Genomic DNA, 16,600 nt, shown 5'->3' on the forward strand with positions numbered 1-16,600 from the left:
GCCACTGTGTGACACAGAGTGTTGGACTTGATGGGCCGTTGGCCTGATCCAACATGGCTTCTCTTATGTTCTTATGTTCTATATGTTTTTATAGGCAGCTTGATGTCTATACCTGGAAAAGTTTTAGAACAAATCATCAGTCAGTCCTTGAACATTTAGAAAGGATGGCTGTGTGGCAGTTGGACAGCCAGTGACACCACTTGGGAGTTGCTCTTTTGTGAATATTGACGTCTAAAAGGGAGATGTTCAAAGTATTTATTTGTGATAAACCAGTAGGTAGTAAACATTCTGTATCAATTAATTCTGAGTGAATTTTTTAAAAAAATCTTTTATTCTTTTAATTTCTTTAGATGAGGTTATAAACCACACCAGCTCTGCTTTTCTGTTCAAAATTGTGTAAGCTAAACTTTGTGAAACCTATTTCTGAGTAGAGACGCATTAGACTAGGGTTGTTAATTGTATGTCTCTGGTCAATTGTATACTAGCCTCTTGTGTTTTGCAATTAGAGGTAACTAATTTGAAATCTATTTGACAACATGTATGGCTTCCTGAAATAAGAATATTTATTATGTCACAGAATAAAATGAAGCATTATGTGGAGAGGTAGATTTTTAGGACTAGGGATCTGTCTTCTGTTAGCTTAATCTTGATCTTTCTGTCAACAGAGAATTTGGGCCTTGCTTGACTTTTAAACAAAGTTTCTATTATTCCTCTAACCTTTTTTTTTTTTTTGTCAAAAGGAGATGCAAATGATGCAAGAGAAGCTCATGAGATCACAATTATGTGTCCTGCATCTGCAGGATGAAATGAAAGACATATCACCAAAATCAGAGAATGAAAGCGACAATGAGTCCAGCATGTCACTGGATGAAGGAGCACGATTAGCATGTGAGAGCTTTGAGGTAGGGCTAAAATGCATTCCTTCAAATGCATTATCTTTTCTCTTGCTTTGTGAACTAGTTGTTGACATGGACAAGGACAGTTTTAAAGGGACCAGAAGGTGGTATATAAAGTTAGAGTTGCCTGTGGTGTACACACCTGTTTCTGTTGTCCCTGTATGTTTTCTGAGCAGTAGTTTTTTGGAAAATGGCTAGAACTTATTTCACCAGAAGTAATAGTTGAGGACCAAATAGATCCCCTGTGAGTTTGGTGTCTCTAGCTTGCACAGATCCTTTCTATACACTCCTGAACCTTCTAAACTAGGGATGGGCACAAACCAGAAAAATGAAGTTCATTCCATGGCATCCCTGGTTCACAAACCACAAACTATCATGAACCATCTAAAACGGAAATCCTGTGTCTGGATCGGGTGGGGGGGGGGACAGGAAGTGGTACTCCATTAATGGCATCAATAGAGGTGAAGAGTTTGGGGGTAGTCCTGGATGCCACCTTATCTATGGAGGCTCAGGTTGCCACCACTGCAAGGACTGCCTGACAGCTGGCCCCTTATCTGGCACCCTGTGATTTAGTCACAGTGATTCATGCAATGGTCACCTCCAGATTAGAATATTGTAACTCTTTCTATGTGGGGCTGCCCTTGACTCTGCTCTGGAAACTCCAGCAGCTGCAGAACGCAGCAGCCCAGTTATTAGCATTGAGGCCTATACGGGTGCGAATGCAGCCGGTGCTGCACGAAGTGCATTGGCTCCCCATCAAGTACCGGATCTGTTTCACGGTGCTGGTCCTTACCTTTAAGGCCCTATATGGCCTGGGGGCTGCATATCTTTGGGATTGCCTCTTCTCATTTGAGCCCCGCCCCAGACTTTGAGATCATCTACACAACATCTTCTTGTGATCCCTGGTCCTAAGGACATCCGGTTGGCCTTAATGAGGGCCAGGGTCTTTTCAATCCGGGCCCCTACATGGTGGAATGAGCTCCCATTGGAGATCTGGGCCCTGCGGGACTTACCTAAGTTTCGCAGGGCCTGTAAAACGGAGCTCTTACACCAGACTTTTAATCTACTGGGCATCCTCTGAAACCTTCCCCCCGCACTTTACTATCCAAGTGCTTGAGTTGGGTCAAGGGTCTGTGTTACAACCTTAAGTAGTGTCAATGACCTGAAGCTGTGCTAAGTAGTGTTAACTAGCTGAAGTCGTACCAACTGCTGAACTATGGCCTTTGGCTGGACTATTGTTGGAGTTATGACTCTCTATTTTATGTATTATGTTTATGAGATATTTTAAATTTGTTGTGTTTAATTGGATATGCTTTATTTATTGTTATTGCAATGTTTTAATGTTGTAAACCACCCTGAGTCCACCTTGCAAGATAGGGCGGGGTACAGATAGCAAATTGAAATAAAAAATTTAAAAACTTTCAGGGGCCAAACAAATTTGCTTGGTTTGTGAGGTTTGTGACCCAGTAGAATGGCCCCCATGCATGCTAGAGATATTAAACTTACTGAAAATTTCTGATTTTCCTCTACCTGCCTGTCAAGTTTGGTGAGGATTGGATTTACAGGGTCTGAGTTACTGCCCCCACCCAAAGAAAGTAGCCCCAAGAAAGTGCTTTCTGGAGAAATGCCCAATTCTCACCACAGTTGGAGGGCAGGAGAGTTAGGAAGAGATCCCCTGTGAGTTAGGTGACTCTAGCTTGCACATATCCTTTCTATACACTCCTGAACCTGCACCTGCCAAAATGACTGCCTGTCATTGACAGCTGCATCAACCACAGAGTGAAGGCATGCTGAAGTGGGTTACAGTGGGATATCTAGTCAAAACTGTCCATTACCAAAAACCCCACCCCTGGATTAATTAGAGGTGGGGCCAGATCTCACTAAGTCTGTTGTCTGACTGCAGCCCCAGTACACTATTCATCCTTTGCTCATTTAATGCAATATAAATGTATGTATTCTGTGCAGAAAAGGAGGCAATAAGAACAGAGACAGAAGGGTGGTATGCTAAGGGAATGGTGGAATATTAGAAGATATTTTAAACCAGAAATGAATGCTCTATATTATTCAGTCCTCAAATTAGATTAAATTGCATGAGCTGCAGATGGACCCACTAGTTTGTCATTTATTCGTGTGGAAGCAAGGGAATCCTGGCTCTCATTTGAAGAATGCTAGTTCCAGAAATAAAGTAACATGAATTTCCAAAGATGTCATCTCTGAGCACTAGGACTGAAATAGAAATCCTGTGAACTTTGAAGAAGACAAAGAGAAGAGATTGGATTTATACCCTGCCCTTCACTTGAAGTCTCAGAGCAGCTTACATTCTCCTTCCCCTTCCCCTCCCACAACAGACACCCCATGAGGTAGATGGGGTTGAGAGAGCTCTTTCAAGAACTGCTCTTGAAGCTCTTTCAAGAGCTGTGACTGACCCAAGGTCACGTCAACAAGTGCATGCGGAGGAGTGGGGAATCAAACCTGGTTCTCCCAGATTAGAGCCCGCACACTTAACTACTCCACCAAACTGGCTCTCCATTATGATATCTCCATTTTAAAGTTGAATATCTCCATTTTATACCAGGACTGCTTCCATATTGGGATTTTCCACCATGTGGAATGTAGCTTGCCCCTACATTTTTGGGGAGCTTTCGTGTGGCATTGTGCTTCTTCCAAACATGACTTCTGAGCCTCCTGGGTCTTTCTCCTTTGAGCCATAGCAAATAAAAACTTCCTTTGCTCTGACTCAAAGGGGTAAATATGGGATGGCTGTAAGCAGAATATGCACTGTGGACAGCTGCAGCTAATTGGAGGAGCAGGTAAGATTGACAGCAGAGGATGGGGGGGGAAGGGTTGCCAGATCTAGGTTGGGAAACTCCTGAAGATCTGGGAATGGAGCCTGGGGAGGACAGGGACCTCAGTGGGATGCAATGACAGATCCACCCTCCAAAGCATCCATTTTCCCAGGGAACTGATCTCTATAGTCTGGAGATGAGCTGTATTTCCAGGGGCTCCTCAGGTCCCACCTGGAGGCTGGCATCCCTAGGAGCAGGAGGGTGGGAGGGTCATAGAACTGAGCTCTAACTTCAAAATTAGGAACTTCAGCTCTGCATTTCTTCCACCATTCAGCTTTTTAACAGCCTTTTCCTATTTGCAGCTGTTCTGTGGTTTCCCATTAACTGTGGTTCAGGTGTAAAAGAAGAAAGGGTGGGGGGCTTACCAGGCTATGGGTGGGAGGATGGAGCCTGCAGAGGGTGGCATCAGGGGAGGAGAGGGCCATAGAATCCACCCTCCAAAGTAACCATTTTTTCCAGGGTCTGTAGTCTGGTTTCAGTTGTAAGAGTGGGAGATCTCTAGACTCCACCTTGAGGTTGGCACCCATAGCAGGGCATTGCCCTGTTTTGCTATTGTTTCCACAGGGCAGGGGTTGGCTTTCTCAACTTCCTTGTGGAATCAGTCTAGTTTATAGGTTTGTAAGAAATGTCACTTGTGTGATTTCTGAGGGAATTATCTTTTAGAGATCTCTACCCATATCCCTAACTACCATTCTCAGAGTTTTGGGAGATGGAATAACTATTCAACCAACTTTATGCTTCAGTGCAGACTTCAACAAAATCCATCATTACCGTGTAATGTATCTGTTGGTGGTAGGATTCCCAGGCCCCTGTTCCAGGTGGGCAATCCCGTCTTCGAGGCTTCTGCTTACCACCTGCCAGCTGGCCAGCAGGGGAAGCCCTACCTCCAAACAGCAACATCAGCGCACAATGCCCTGGACAGTATGAAGTTGCGCAAAAGTGATGTCATCATGTCATACACAGTGCAGTGACACCCTGCTTTGGAGGCAAACAAATCATCTTGAATAACTGTAACAGTGTATTACAAAGGACTAATGTAGAAGTCTCAAAGGCAAGATCTTCTATCAAACAGTGAATCAGTCAAAGCCCAATCAAAGGATATTACCAACGCCTCAGAATCCAGGAACAAAACAGGGCCCGGGAGCCCTTCCAGGCTAGTGAATCTAATCTTTCAAGGGAAGTGAAATCCTGGGAGAGCCAGTTTGATGTAGTGGTTAAGTGTGCGGACTCTTATCTGGGAGAACCGGGTTTGATTCCCCACTCCTCCACTTGCACCTGCTAGCATGGCCTTGGGTCAGCCATAGCCCTGGCAGAGGTTGTCCTTGAAAGGGCAGCTGCTGTGAGAGCCCTCTCCAGCCCCACGCACCTCACAGGGTGTCTGTTGTGGGGGAGGAAGGTAAAGGAGATTGTGAGCCGCTCTGAGACTCTTCGGAGTGGAGGGCGGGATATAAATCCAATATCTTCTTCTTCTTCTAGGGCAGGATTGAGTTAAATTGTGACAACATGTGACTGTGGGACAATTCACATGGCCACCATGAGGATTTTGGATCACACATACGTTGAGAATTCCATGCTTCCCAGGTGCACATGGGCCCATTTTAATCAGCTTAAAACAGCTCTCAGCAGCTGGTATTTGCTGTGTTGAATCTTAATGGTGACTACATTTGAACTTTCCTAATGGGGCAAATAGCAGCTCCCCAAGGCAGTGGCAGATCAGGAAAACAGTGTGATGGGGAAGTCTGAAGCCCCATTTGTCCATAAATGCCATGGTCCTTTTCCATATCAAATCTGCATGTGCTTGGGAAGTGCGGAATTCCAAGCACAGGGGACTTTGTAATGTGTGAATGAGCTCAGATATTGTGGTTCTTACAGTACACTGTTTATGCAAATAGAACACTTGCATTAGCTGCTTTCCCTCAAGTCACCTGCTGGTGAACCAGGGCTTGTTTAAAATCTCCCTGCATATAGAAAAGCCAGTTTTCTCTTTCCCTTTTTGTGATAGAATGTCTATAACTTAGCAGGAATTTCCCCCCCATTGGAGAGCATTTGAAAATATGACATTTCCCATCATCATGTACACTCCAGAGAATTGTAGCACCATTAGCCTAGTGTCCTATTCTGCTTAATAAAACTGGGATATTAAGAAAGGATTCATGCCAAACCTGTCACATGGCTACAATGATCACATTTTGTTACTGCAAAATTTCTAAATGTGTCTCAGTATATATCAGTTGACTGCTTTCATCAAGTGCCAAACTCTACATGGCCTACTCAAGCCATATTTTCTACAAGTTATTTTTGATCACACTGATTAACCCTGAAGCACGTACACAGGCCACTGAGCATGAAAAGGCAGCCTCTGTTTACTAAGCCAGCTTGCTATCTTCTGTCAAACAGGAACATGGTACTTGGGAGAACTGATCGTCTTCCTTTTGCAACAGACTTTAGAGAGCATGACCAGAGCCACTTTCCAGTCTTCCAGTTGGTAATTCACTCTTGCTGACCATGCCTGGCTGGGCAATGCTGACATGTGACAGAGACTGATCAGGGAATGGCAGCGGCTGCCTTACTTGGCCAGCCAGCCTCCCCCTGATTGGTTAAGACTCCCGTGCTGAGCCTGAATAGGCTCATCCCACCCTTAATGCTTCCCTTTGAGGAAGTAGGGGAGGGCAATGGCAGCAGAAGCTCAATGGCTCCCACTGATTTTGCTCACCCAGCCCTCAAATGAAACACTACACATGTTATGGGTTAAACTGGGACTTTATTTACACAAAAGCTGATCTGCACCATTACATACCTCATAAAACACGGGTTGCATTGAGCTTGCAAAGCAAGCTTCCTAACAGGACAAACCCATCCCAGCTCAGGGCCAGGTCCAGAAGTTTCCATACCCTACCCGTCACAGCCCACATGTCAGTGCATAGTGGGGATGGGAGCGCATACTCCCAGCCCACGACCGTGAAGCCTTAAGGCTGGTCATATGCTCCCCCAACCTTGAAGAGAGGCCCCCAACCAAGCCACCCAGACTGTTACTGATGTAACTAAAACGAATTTGAGCAGACTTCGGAGGATGGTGGAAGACAGGAGGGACTAGCATGACTTTGTCCATGGGGTTGCAAAGAGTCAGACTTGACTGTGTGACTGAATAACAACAACAAAAATCATTCATAGGATGCATGAAGTGAATCCTTAGACTGTTGATGCATATATTCATAATTTCTTCCTCTATACGTATTCAGAATTTCCCCCTTTCTGTGTCCATGGAGTGAGGATTTGCTTCATGCCTCTGAAAAAGTGAGCCCATTAAAGCTTATGCAACAATAAATCAGTCTTTAAAGTCCCGCAGATGCTTTGTACTGCTTCTTTAAGAGGCTATGCCAGTAGGCCTCAGAGCAAGCAGGAGAATAGGAAGGACTCAGTGCTTCTCTTCTCAGTCTCCCTACTGTCTGGTGGGGGGGAAATTCCACCGCAAAATTACATTTTTGGGCCACTTCCAGTAAAACCAGAAGTTTAGATTAGAAGCTGGGGGGAGGGGAACAGATCTGGCTGTGAAATGGCTGCAAGCCTTCAGCAACCCTGGTCAATGAGAAGGCTTGTGCCAAGTTTAGGCTAACAGCGGGCTCTCTCTAAACTGGCTGCAAGTAGGGTTGCCAAGTCCAATTCAAGAAATATCTGGGGACTTTGGGGGTGGAGCCAGGAGACTTTGGGGGTGGAGCCAGGAGACATTAGGGGTGGAGCCAAGATCAAGGCTGTGACAAGCATAATTAAACTCCAAAGGGAGTTCTGGCCATCACATTTAAAGGGACGGCACACCTTTTCAATTCCTTCCTTCCATAGGAAATAATGAAGGATAGGGGCACCTTCTTTTGGGGCTCATAGAATTGGACCCTCTGGTCCAATCTTTTTGAAACTTGGGGGGTATTTTGGGGAGAGGCACTAGAAGCTATACTGAAAATTTGGTGCCTCTAACCCAAAAAACAGCCCCCACCAGAGCCCCAGATACCCGTGGATCAATTCTCCATGATTTTCTATGGGAAAAAATCTCCATAGGGAATAACAGAGTTCCCAGCAGACATTTCCCTCCCCTCCCCCCGCTTTCTGACGACCCTGAAGCGGGGGGAGGGCCTCCAAGCCTGGGGATTGGCAACCCTAGCTGCAAGCCTTTTCAACTATCAGTTTCACTCCCTCCCCCCCCCAATTAGAAGGGTGAGGGGGGATGAAACTGGCCCTGAAATGGCAGCCATTTGAATGATCCCTTTTCTTCGGGTGACCCTGATCACTGAGAAGGCTTGCAGCAGGTTTTAGCTAATAGCCTAAAACAGCTACAAACCTTTTCAGCAGGGCTTTTTTCATAGAAAAAGCCCAGCAGGAACTCATGCAAATGAGTTAGTCCACACCCCCTGACATTACCATTGTTTTGCACAGGGCTTTTTTGTAGAAAAAGTCCAGCATTGACTTATTTGCATATTAGGTCACACCTCCTGATGCCAAGTCAGCCAGAACTGTGTTCCTGTGCGTTCGGGCCCAGCGCATGCAGTTTTGCTGCCCAAGGCAGAAGCCCAACCTGTGTCCCCCTAGTAAAAACTTGTGTGCATGCTTTGCACATGCACCATAATGAAATCACCATGATGTCACTGCACTGTGCACTCAGCACCACTCCTTCGGCTCTGAGGCATGGGGCGGGGGACTCCTCTGATCCCTCAAAGCCAAACTCAGCCTTTCCCTTCCCCTGCGCCCTCAGAGGATGTGGGGGAGGGAAGTGCAGCTTTTTCAGCTCTGAGGCATGGGGGGGGGGGGGAATCCTCCAATCCCTCAAAGCCAAAGGAACAACACGACACTTTCAGTCTTGGGCTGAAAGTGCCATTGCTTCTGGGCGCTGGTGGGAAGGAAGCCCCCTTGGCAGAATCAACTGGTCCCAACGCAGGGATCTGCTTCAGCCTTCCTCTGTGGCCCAGTCTGCAGTTCCTCTAGGGAATTCCTTGGATGCGGGATTTGGAGCAGAGTCTTTCGGGACTCTGCTGCGCTTCTGCCTCTGGCAGCCGCCACCTCCACTCGCCCCTTCTTCGCCCTCCTCATTGCCTGCTTCCTGGGGGGGGGGTGGCATTTCCACCCGTCCTGGCCAGGGACTCTGAAACACGGAGAGGGGTTCTGAAGGCCCCCACCCACCTTCTCTCCTGCTGGGGCTCCCCAGACCAGTTCAGGAATATCACCAGGTGAAGACCCCTGACTCTGCAACAGCCCAGAGCCCCCTGGTGACCCAGCCCCTCCCCTGGTTGGGCAAGTCCAGTGGAGCCTGGGCCCTGTGCCAAGGCTGGGGGGACGGCAGCCGCAAACCTGTGTGGACAGAACCCCCAGGCCCCAGGAGAAGAACCGCTTTGGGGGCGGACTCGACTGAGACCAAGGAAACTGCGGGGTGGGGAAAGTTGAGCAGAGAGGGGGCTAACAGCTGCCAGGGGCCTGAGGGATTGGAAGACACCTCAGCGTCCAGAAACAATGTGCCCCCCAAGAGCCAGCACCCGAGGCTATTGCCTAATGGACACGCCGGCTCTGTGTGCATTCCTGCTCAAAAAAGCTCTGCTTTTCAGCAATTAGTTTCACTCCCTTCCCCCCTGTTATAACTGGTGGGGGAGCAAATCTGGCTGTGAAATGGCTGCAAGCAAAAGGGACAACTCAGATAGCTGCATCCCACTTCCTGGTTTTTTGGGCCACTTCTGGTAACAGAAAGTGATCCAGAATGTCATTTGGGGGTGAGACATCCCCAACCACCCCCTGGAATGTCCCCCAAAGGCCCTCCCCACATGGAGAATAAGTTTCTATGGAAAATTTGCCAGATTCACAATGTTACTAGGCATGGAAGTGAAATCTAAACATCTGTATGCTGAGTAGGTCAGAATGATTTCTGGGCCACACTGTTGGACTTACAGAGGGATAGGTGGAGAAATGGCAGGAGTGGTGTGGTGCTACCAATGTCCCCAGGATGTTTTAGGACTCTCCTGCTGTGGTATCTGGAGACTTCCACTACTGCAAAAGGTAAGTGATTCATTCATTCCTTGTCACACTGAAAGCCATATAGAAGTATAGGCAGACAGGCTTAGTACAGCCTTGGACTGTTTCCTAAGAGAGCCAGTTTGGTGTAGTTGTTAAGTGTGCAGACCTTTACCTGGGGGAACTGGGTTTGATTCCCCACTCCTCCACTTGCAGCTGCTGGAATGGCCTTGGGTCAGCCATAGCCTTCACAGAAGTTGTTCTTGAAAGGGCAGCTTGTGGGAGAGCTCTCTTAGCCCCACCCACCTCACAGGGTGTCTGTTATGGGGGAAAAAGATAATTTAATTTAATTTTTAGATTTATACCCCGCTCTATCCTGAAGCAAGCTCCGGGCAGCTCACAACAATAAAACAACAAGGTTAAAACAATTTCATAAAAACAGACATTACTGTGGCTATACTCATATGAGAGGCTTACTCCTTTCGGGCTCTCCCGCCTCCGGAGGTCGGGGGCATTGAATGTGCCGGTTTGGCGTGGGACGTTGGGGAGGGGTTGGCGGTTTGGCTGGTGTACCGACCGCCTAACGCACCAGCCGACGCCTTACCATCCCTGATGGAGGCCGTAGCAGGCTGGGCATTGGAGTACCCAAGGCTCTTGATCCTGGGTGACTTCAATGTCCATGCCGATGACATGTCCTCTAGTCAGGCGATGGACCTAGTGTCATCCATGGCGACGCTAGGACTCTCCCAGTTTGTCACAACGCCTACTCACCAAGCGGGGCACATGTTAGACCTGATCTTCGCGGCGGGAATTTTAGTGGACGATATTACTGCTCAGACAGTGCCATGGTCGGACCACTATGCCCTTAAGGCTCATATGGATATCCCATCCCAAGCCCGTTTAGGCGGCGAGCCTATTTTAGCTCGCCCGCGGAGCCAGATGGACCCCGAACGGTTCCAGATGGCTCTACGGGATCCCTGGCCCTCTGGCAATTCCCTCGATGACCTGGTGGAGTCCTGGAATGATGGGCTCTCCAGGGCCATCGATGAGATTGCACCTAGACGTCCTCTGCGCCCTCGCCTAAAGCTAGCACCCTGGTATAACCAGGAGTTGCGGCAATTAAAGCGAGGACTCAGACGACTAGAGAGGCAATGGCGGTGTACTCGAGACAAAGTGACTAGAACATCTTATAGAGAGTGTATGAAGTCCTATGAGATGGCAGTCAAAGCCGCAAAGAAAACATACTTTGCGGCTAAGATTGCATCTGCAACTTCGCGCCCGGCACAATTGTTTAACACAATTTGGACTCTTATAACGCTGCCACAGGGCAGCCCAAATGCTAGTCAATTGGAAATAGGCTGTGAGGCTTTTGCGAAATTTTTTGCAGATAAAGTCGCGTCGCTCAGCCGCGACACCCCCGCCATATTGGAGACAGTATCCGAAGCCGAGGCTCCTTGCCTGTCTTCAGATTGTATTCTGGATGGTTTCGGCGCTCTCAGCCTGGAGGAAGTTGACAGGATCCTCTTGTCTGCACGCCCTACAACTTGCAATTCGGACCCTTGCCCCTCCTGGCTTATTAAATCTTGCCAGAGGGAGCTTAGGTATCCTATACGGGATATCATAAATAGATCCCTGATGGAAGGGCAATTTCCAACACCTCTTAAGGAGGCAGTGGTCCGCCCCCTCTTAAAAAAACCAACACTGGATCCGGCCGAATTGGCACACTATCGGCCGGTCTCGAATTTACCCTTTTTGGGTAAACTCATTGAGAGGGCAGTGGCGCTGCAATTACAGAGTTTCCTGGAGGATGCTTCCGTCCTTGACTCCCATCAGTCGGGCTTCCGCCCGGGTCATGGGATGGAGGCAGTGCTGGTCGCCCTGGTGGATGATCTCCAGCGGCATCTGGATCGAGGCAGCTCGGCGGTACTGATGTTGTTAGACCTGTCGGCAGCGTTCGATACGGTCGACCATCAGTTGCTGACTTGCCGTCTCGCCGACGTGGGGATTCAGGGGTTGGCTCTACAATGGCTTACCTCTTTCCTCAAAGGTCGGGGACAAAGAGTGGCGATTGGGGGTGAATTGTCCCAGAGGTACCCGTTGGATTGCGGGGTTCCTCAGGGAGCAGTTCTATCCCCGATGTTGTTTAACATCTATATGCGCCCTCTTACCCAGATTGCCCGGAGATATGGGCTGGGCGGCCACCAGTACGCTGATGACACCCAGCTCTATCTACTTATGGACGGCCGGCCTGCCTGTGTCCCAGAAAACCTGGACCTGGCATTGCAGGCCGTGTCTAGATGGTTCAGGCTGAGTGGGCTGAAGCTAAATCCGACGAAGACAGAGGTCCTTTGCCTGGGTCGCCGTGGTCCGGGGAGGGAGATTCCCTTACCGGCCCTCGACGGTGTGCCTCTGTCAGCGGCGCACAGGGTTAGGAGTCTGGGGGTGCTACTGGAGCCTACCCTAACTATGGAGGCCCAGATAGCAGCCACTGCCAAGTCCACATTCTTTCATCTTAGGCGGGCAAGGCAGCTGGCCCCTTTCCTGGAGGACGGCGACCTGGCAACAGTGATCCATGCAACGGTCACCTCGAGGCTGGACTACTGCAACGCCCTCTACATGGGGCTGCCCCTGTGCCGAACCCGGAAGTTGCAGCTAGTGCAGAATGCCGCTGCCCGGCTGTTGTTAGGGCTCCCTAGATGGGAGCACATTCAGCCGGGGCTTCGGGAACTGCACTGGCTGCCGATAACATACCGAGTTCGGTACAAGGTGCTGGTTATGACCTTTAAAGCCCTTTATGGTCTGGGACCTGCCTACCTTAGGGACCGTCTCTCCCCACATGTTCCCCAGAGAGTGCTGAGGTCGGGGTCTCAGAACCTCCTTGTAATCCCTGGGCCAAAGGAGGCCCGTCTGAAAGCGACCAGGGACAGGGCCTTCTCGATTGCAGCTCCCTGTTGGTGGAATCAGCTCCCGGAGGAGGTGAGGGCCCTGCGGAACCTGGAACAGTTCCGCAGGGCCTGTAAAACAACCCTCTTCCAGTTGGCATATAATTAATTGTGATCAGAATGCCAAATATTAAATTTCAAACATCAGATTACTGAATATTGGAAATTGAAGGACTGATTTAAGGAAAATGTAGCATAATGTATATCGATGTGAGTTTTATGTATTTTTAGGTTTTTATGTATTTTATTGTATAATTTTAATCATATTTAAACCGATCTCTGTTAGCTTTTACTGTTGTAAGCCGCCCTGAGGCCGCCTCGGTGGGGTAGGGCGGGATATAAATCGAATAAAATAAATAAATAAATAAATTACAAAACAGGAGCAGCACAGTAAACAGTCTTACAGACATAGGCAGTAAACAGCATGTGGCTGATGGCTAGTAGCATAATATAATTTTATTGTATCACATTTATATGTTGTGAGCCGCCCTGAGCCTGCTTGTGCGGGGAGGGCGGGATATAAATAAAAAGTATTATTATTATTATTATAACACCATAATGGTGAAATGCTGGGGGAAGTGACGACTTTCAGAGGATGCCCGCTGGATTAATTAAAAGCCTGGTGGAAGAGCTCCATCTTACAGGCCCTGCGAAACCTTGACAAGGCCCGCAAGGCCCGGATCGCCAGCAGGAGCTCATTCCACCAGGTAGGGGCCCAGACCGAAAAGGCCCTGGCCCTCATTGAAGCCAGCCAGGCATCCTTAGGACCAGGGACTATGAGAAGATGTCGAGCAGCAGATCTCAGAGCCCGGGGGGGTTCATATGGGGAGAGGCAGTCCCAAAGATATGCAGGCCCCTGGCCGTAAAGGGCCTTAAAGGTAAGGACCAACACCTTAAACCAGATCCGGTACTTGAGAGGTAGCCAGTGCAGTTCGCGCAGCACCAGATGCATCCGTGCCCACGTAGGCCTTGATGCCAACATAAAGGATAAAGGAGATTGCAAGCTGCTCTGAGACTCTGATTCAGAGAGAAGGCGGGGTATAAATCTTCTTCTTGTTGTCCCATATTGACTTTGTCAGCTAGATAGACCTACTAAAGACCGCATAACTGTTGTTACAGCTTTTAAAAGTATCCCACACTTATCAAGGTAGTATGTTGGGTCAGGTCATTCATTCATGTTCAATGTTCTGCCAAATCTAGGTCAGGCCTGGAGACTTCCCAGAATTACAACTGATTTCTGGGTGACAGAGATCAGTTCTGGGGGGGTCAAGGAATGGTTGCTTCGGAGGGTAGACTCTATGATAGTATAGCTGAGGTCCCTCCCCTCCCTCCCCAGACTGCAACCCAAAATCTCCAGGTATTTCCCAACCCAGAGTTGACAACCCTGTTCTTGATACCAGTACATAGTCTGTGCATATCCTCTGCCTGCTTGTGGGGAAGGTGAAGATTCAGGTTGTGCAAAGGCTGTGCCGTCTGCAAGTTGCAAGGAGAGTGGCACTGGCATTTGAAATCCTGGTCCTGCTTCCTGCAACTTACAGTTGCACACACAAAGCAGAGTGCCAAGGAATCCCATACAGACCATGCCTGAAGGAAAAATCATTAATCATGTAATATGTGCTTTCCATACTTTGGTTAAAAGACACCTTCTAAATTCAGGGGTGGCCAACGGTAGCTCTCCAGATGTTTTTTGCCTACAACTCCCATCAGCCCCAGCCAGCATGGTCAATGGCTGGGACTGATGGGAGTTGTAGGCAAAAAACATCTGGAGAGCTACTTTTGGCCACCCCTGAAATATACTATCACTCCAGCACCCTAAAGTTCCACTTCAAAGAACTGCCTGAAGAAATTAACTGCAATATTGCTTATAGACTTATTTTGTGGCCTTGGCCAATTTGTTTAGGACCAAATAATATTTGTGAGGTGAACACTGATTGCACTTGTTGCAATGTGGACTGCCTATGTGTTTCAGACAGGAAGTTTGGAGAACAGAGAGGATCTCTGTGCCTTTAAACTTTGAACATTTTCTTGCCCAACAGCTATAGGGCAGCAATTGCAGTATCTCCCTTTCTGTTTCCAGTAGTGCTTGTGGTGCTACTGGAGTCCATCAAGACAAACTTTTCAAATAATAAATGGCAGCTTGTTTGGTTTGGCCATAGCACAGCTGAATGCTGAGAATTCAAGAGGACATTGACTTGTACAAATGATTTGGTATCCTAGGACACCATCTGAACATGCTTTGAAACTCGTCATCCCAAATCCAGCTTTGGAGTGTGAACTGACATGATGGTCTCTCTTTAGACTTTTAAAATATTTTATGCATTAATGCATTGCATCACACAACTGGCATGTATTTGATACAAAGCCTAGGCATACTGGCAACATACTTGCCCTTTACAATCTGTAAATTGCTTTAGATATGTTCATTCATTGTACAAGAAGTTCTTTCTTTTAGCAGTTTTATTAGTTCGTGCCTGTCATTATCCTCCTTTTCTTCATTCTGCACTTGTTTGTCTTCTCCCACCTCCTGGTTCAGTGTAACCATAGCGCTGCCCAATTATTAAGTCATGGTTTGACAGTTGGGAGCCACCATGGCTTCATGCCTTCCTTTCCTCTCATGCAGGAATTTCCCTCCCACACTTACTCTCTTTCAGTTTAAAATGTAGTTGTGGTAAATATGAAGAGAAATGGGGGTGTAAAATGTACCGAGGGGAAATGTTGATGTAGATATAATGCTACGATTATGTCCAAAACAACAGAGGGAATGCCACTATGAAAGGCGAGATGGGTGGGAGATAGGAAGCTCGCAGGTTAGTCTCAATGGCCCAGCCATGTTTTTGCAGTGGGTTTCCAGCACATGATCAGTTTACTGTAGAATTCAGAAAAGCTGGCTGTGTAGATGGCATTGCATGAGTTTCTCTTTTCTTTAAAAAAATAGTGTTTATATGTGTCCTGAATTAAAAGGAACTCATGGCAATTAGTTTTAAATGCTTAAGGACAAATTGTCCTTACCCAGTATTGAGAAAATAAACCTGAGAAAAGGGGCTATTATTCCCACTGGATACTAATATAACTGATCCCAAATTACACCTTTTTATGGTTTGTTGAACTCAGTGGGTGCAGAAGGGTGCAGCTGTGATTAGAATTATAATATTAGAAATCTGATATAGACAGGTACAAAATCCCATAAATAACTCGATATCATTTTATTTATAGAGAGATGGCTCTAGGCAGGAGGCTGGAAAACAAGTGAACATACATAGAACTTGTTTTTTTGCCTAATGAAGTCAGCCAATGGCAAAAGTCCCATTGATTTTAATCAAAAGAACTAGATTTCCTGTTTTAGGCAGGTGCCCTCTTTGTTAAAGAAGACCTGCTTTGGGGTATATTTAAAACACAAGCTAATCTAGTTCAGTTCTGTGTTTTACTCAAGCACTGAGACCCTGACAGGACAAAATAAGATTGGCAGGGAGGACAGAAACAACCCTGGAACAGGTCTGAGCCTGTAATACTTTTGGGAGAGCTGCACATGATATCTGTGGGATCTACCTATGCTGTAGCTGAGAACAAGACAAAAGATCCTATATTAACAGGGCTGCAGAACAGGCAAAAGATATTCATGTCGCCAGCTGTCTTTGATGTTCAAGCTTGAGTCATGGATATATTATATATGCAGAGCCCTACTCAGATGGTAGCCAGGACAAGTAAAACACCAGTTTCCTCTGTCCAAACAGATACTAGCCATTTCTACAAGGACAATTTGCTTTGGGGACAGTGCTATTGAGAAGCAGGGATTCCCTCCCCGCTCCTGCTTCCTCACAGCATCATAGTGCTTCTGAACACCACTTGGCTTTTCCTTGGCTTTTCTGCAGTCTTTCCCAAGCCTGGTTTGCTCCAAAGTTTTGGAAAAGATAGCAGTAAAGATGGGCTGGCT

General features: G+C 47.4%; 1 protein-coding gene across 1 annotated transcript in view; it reads left to right on the forward strand.

Moving 5' to 3' along the window:
- LMNTD2 (lamin tail domain containing 2) overlaps positions 1 to 16,600 on the forward strand; it is a 76,255-nt gene that overhangs the window by 17,110 nt on the left and 42,545 nt on the right. Inside the window, exon 4 of the mRNA XM_060262405.1 lies at positions 741 to 902. Coding sequence (XP_060118388.1) covers positions 741 to 902 — 162 coding nt within the window. The remainder of the gene's footprint in view (positions 1 to 740; positions 903 to 16,600) is intronic.

This window comes from Heteronotia binoei, chromosome 21 (assembly GCF_032191835.1).
Source record: "Heteronotia binoei isolate CCM8104 ecotype False Entrance Well chromosome 21, APGP_CSIRO_Hbin_v1, whole genome shotgun sequence".
Lineage (NCBI taxonomy): Eukaryota > Metazoa > Chordata > Lepidosauria > Squamata > Gekkonidae > Heteronotia > Heteronotia binoei.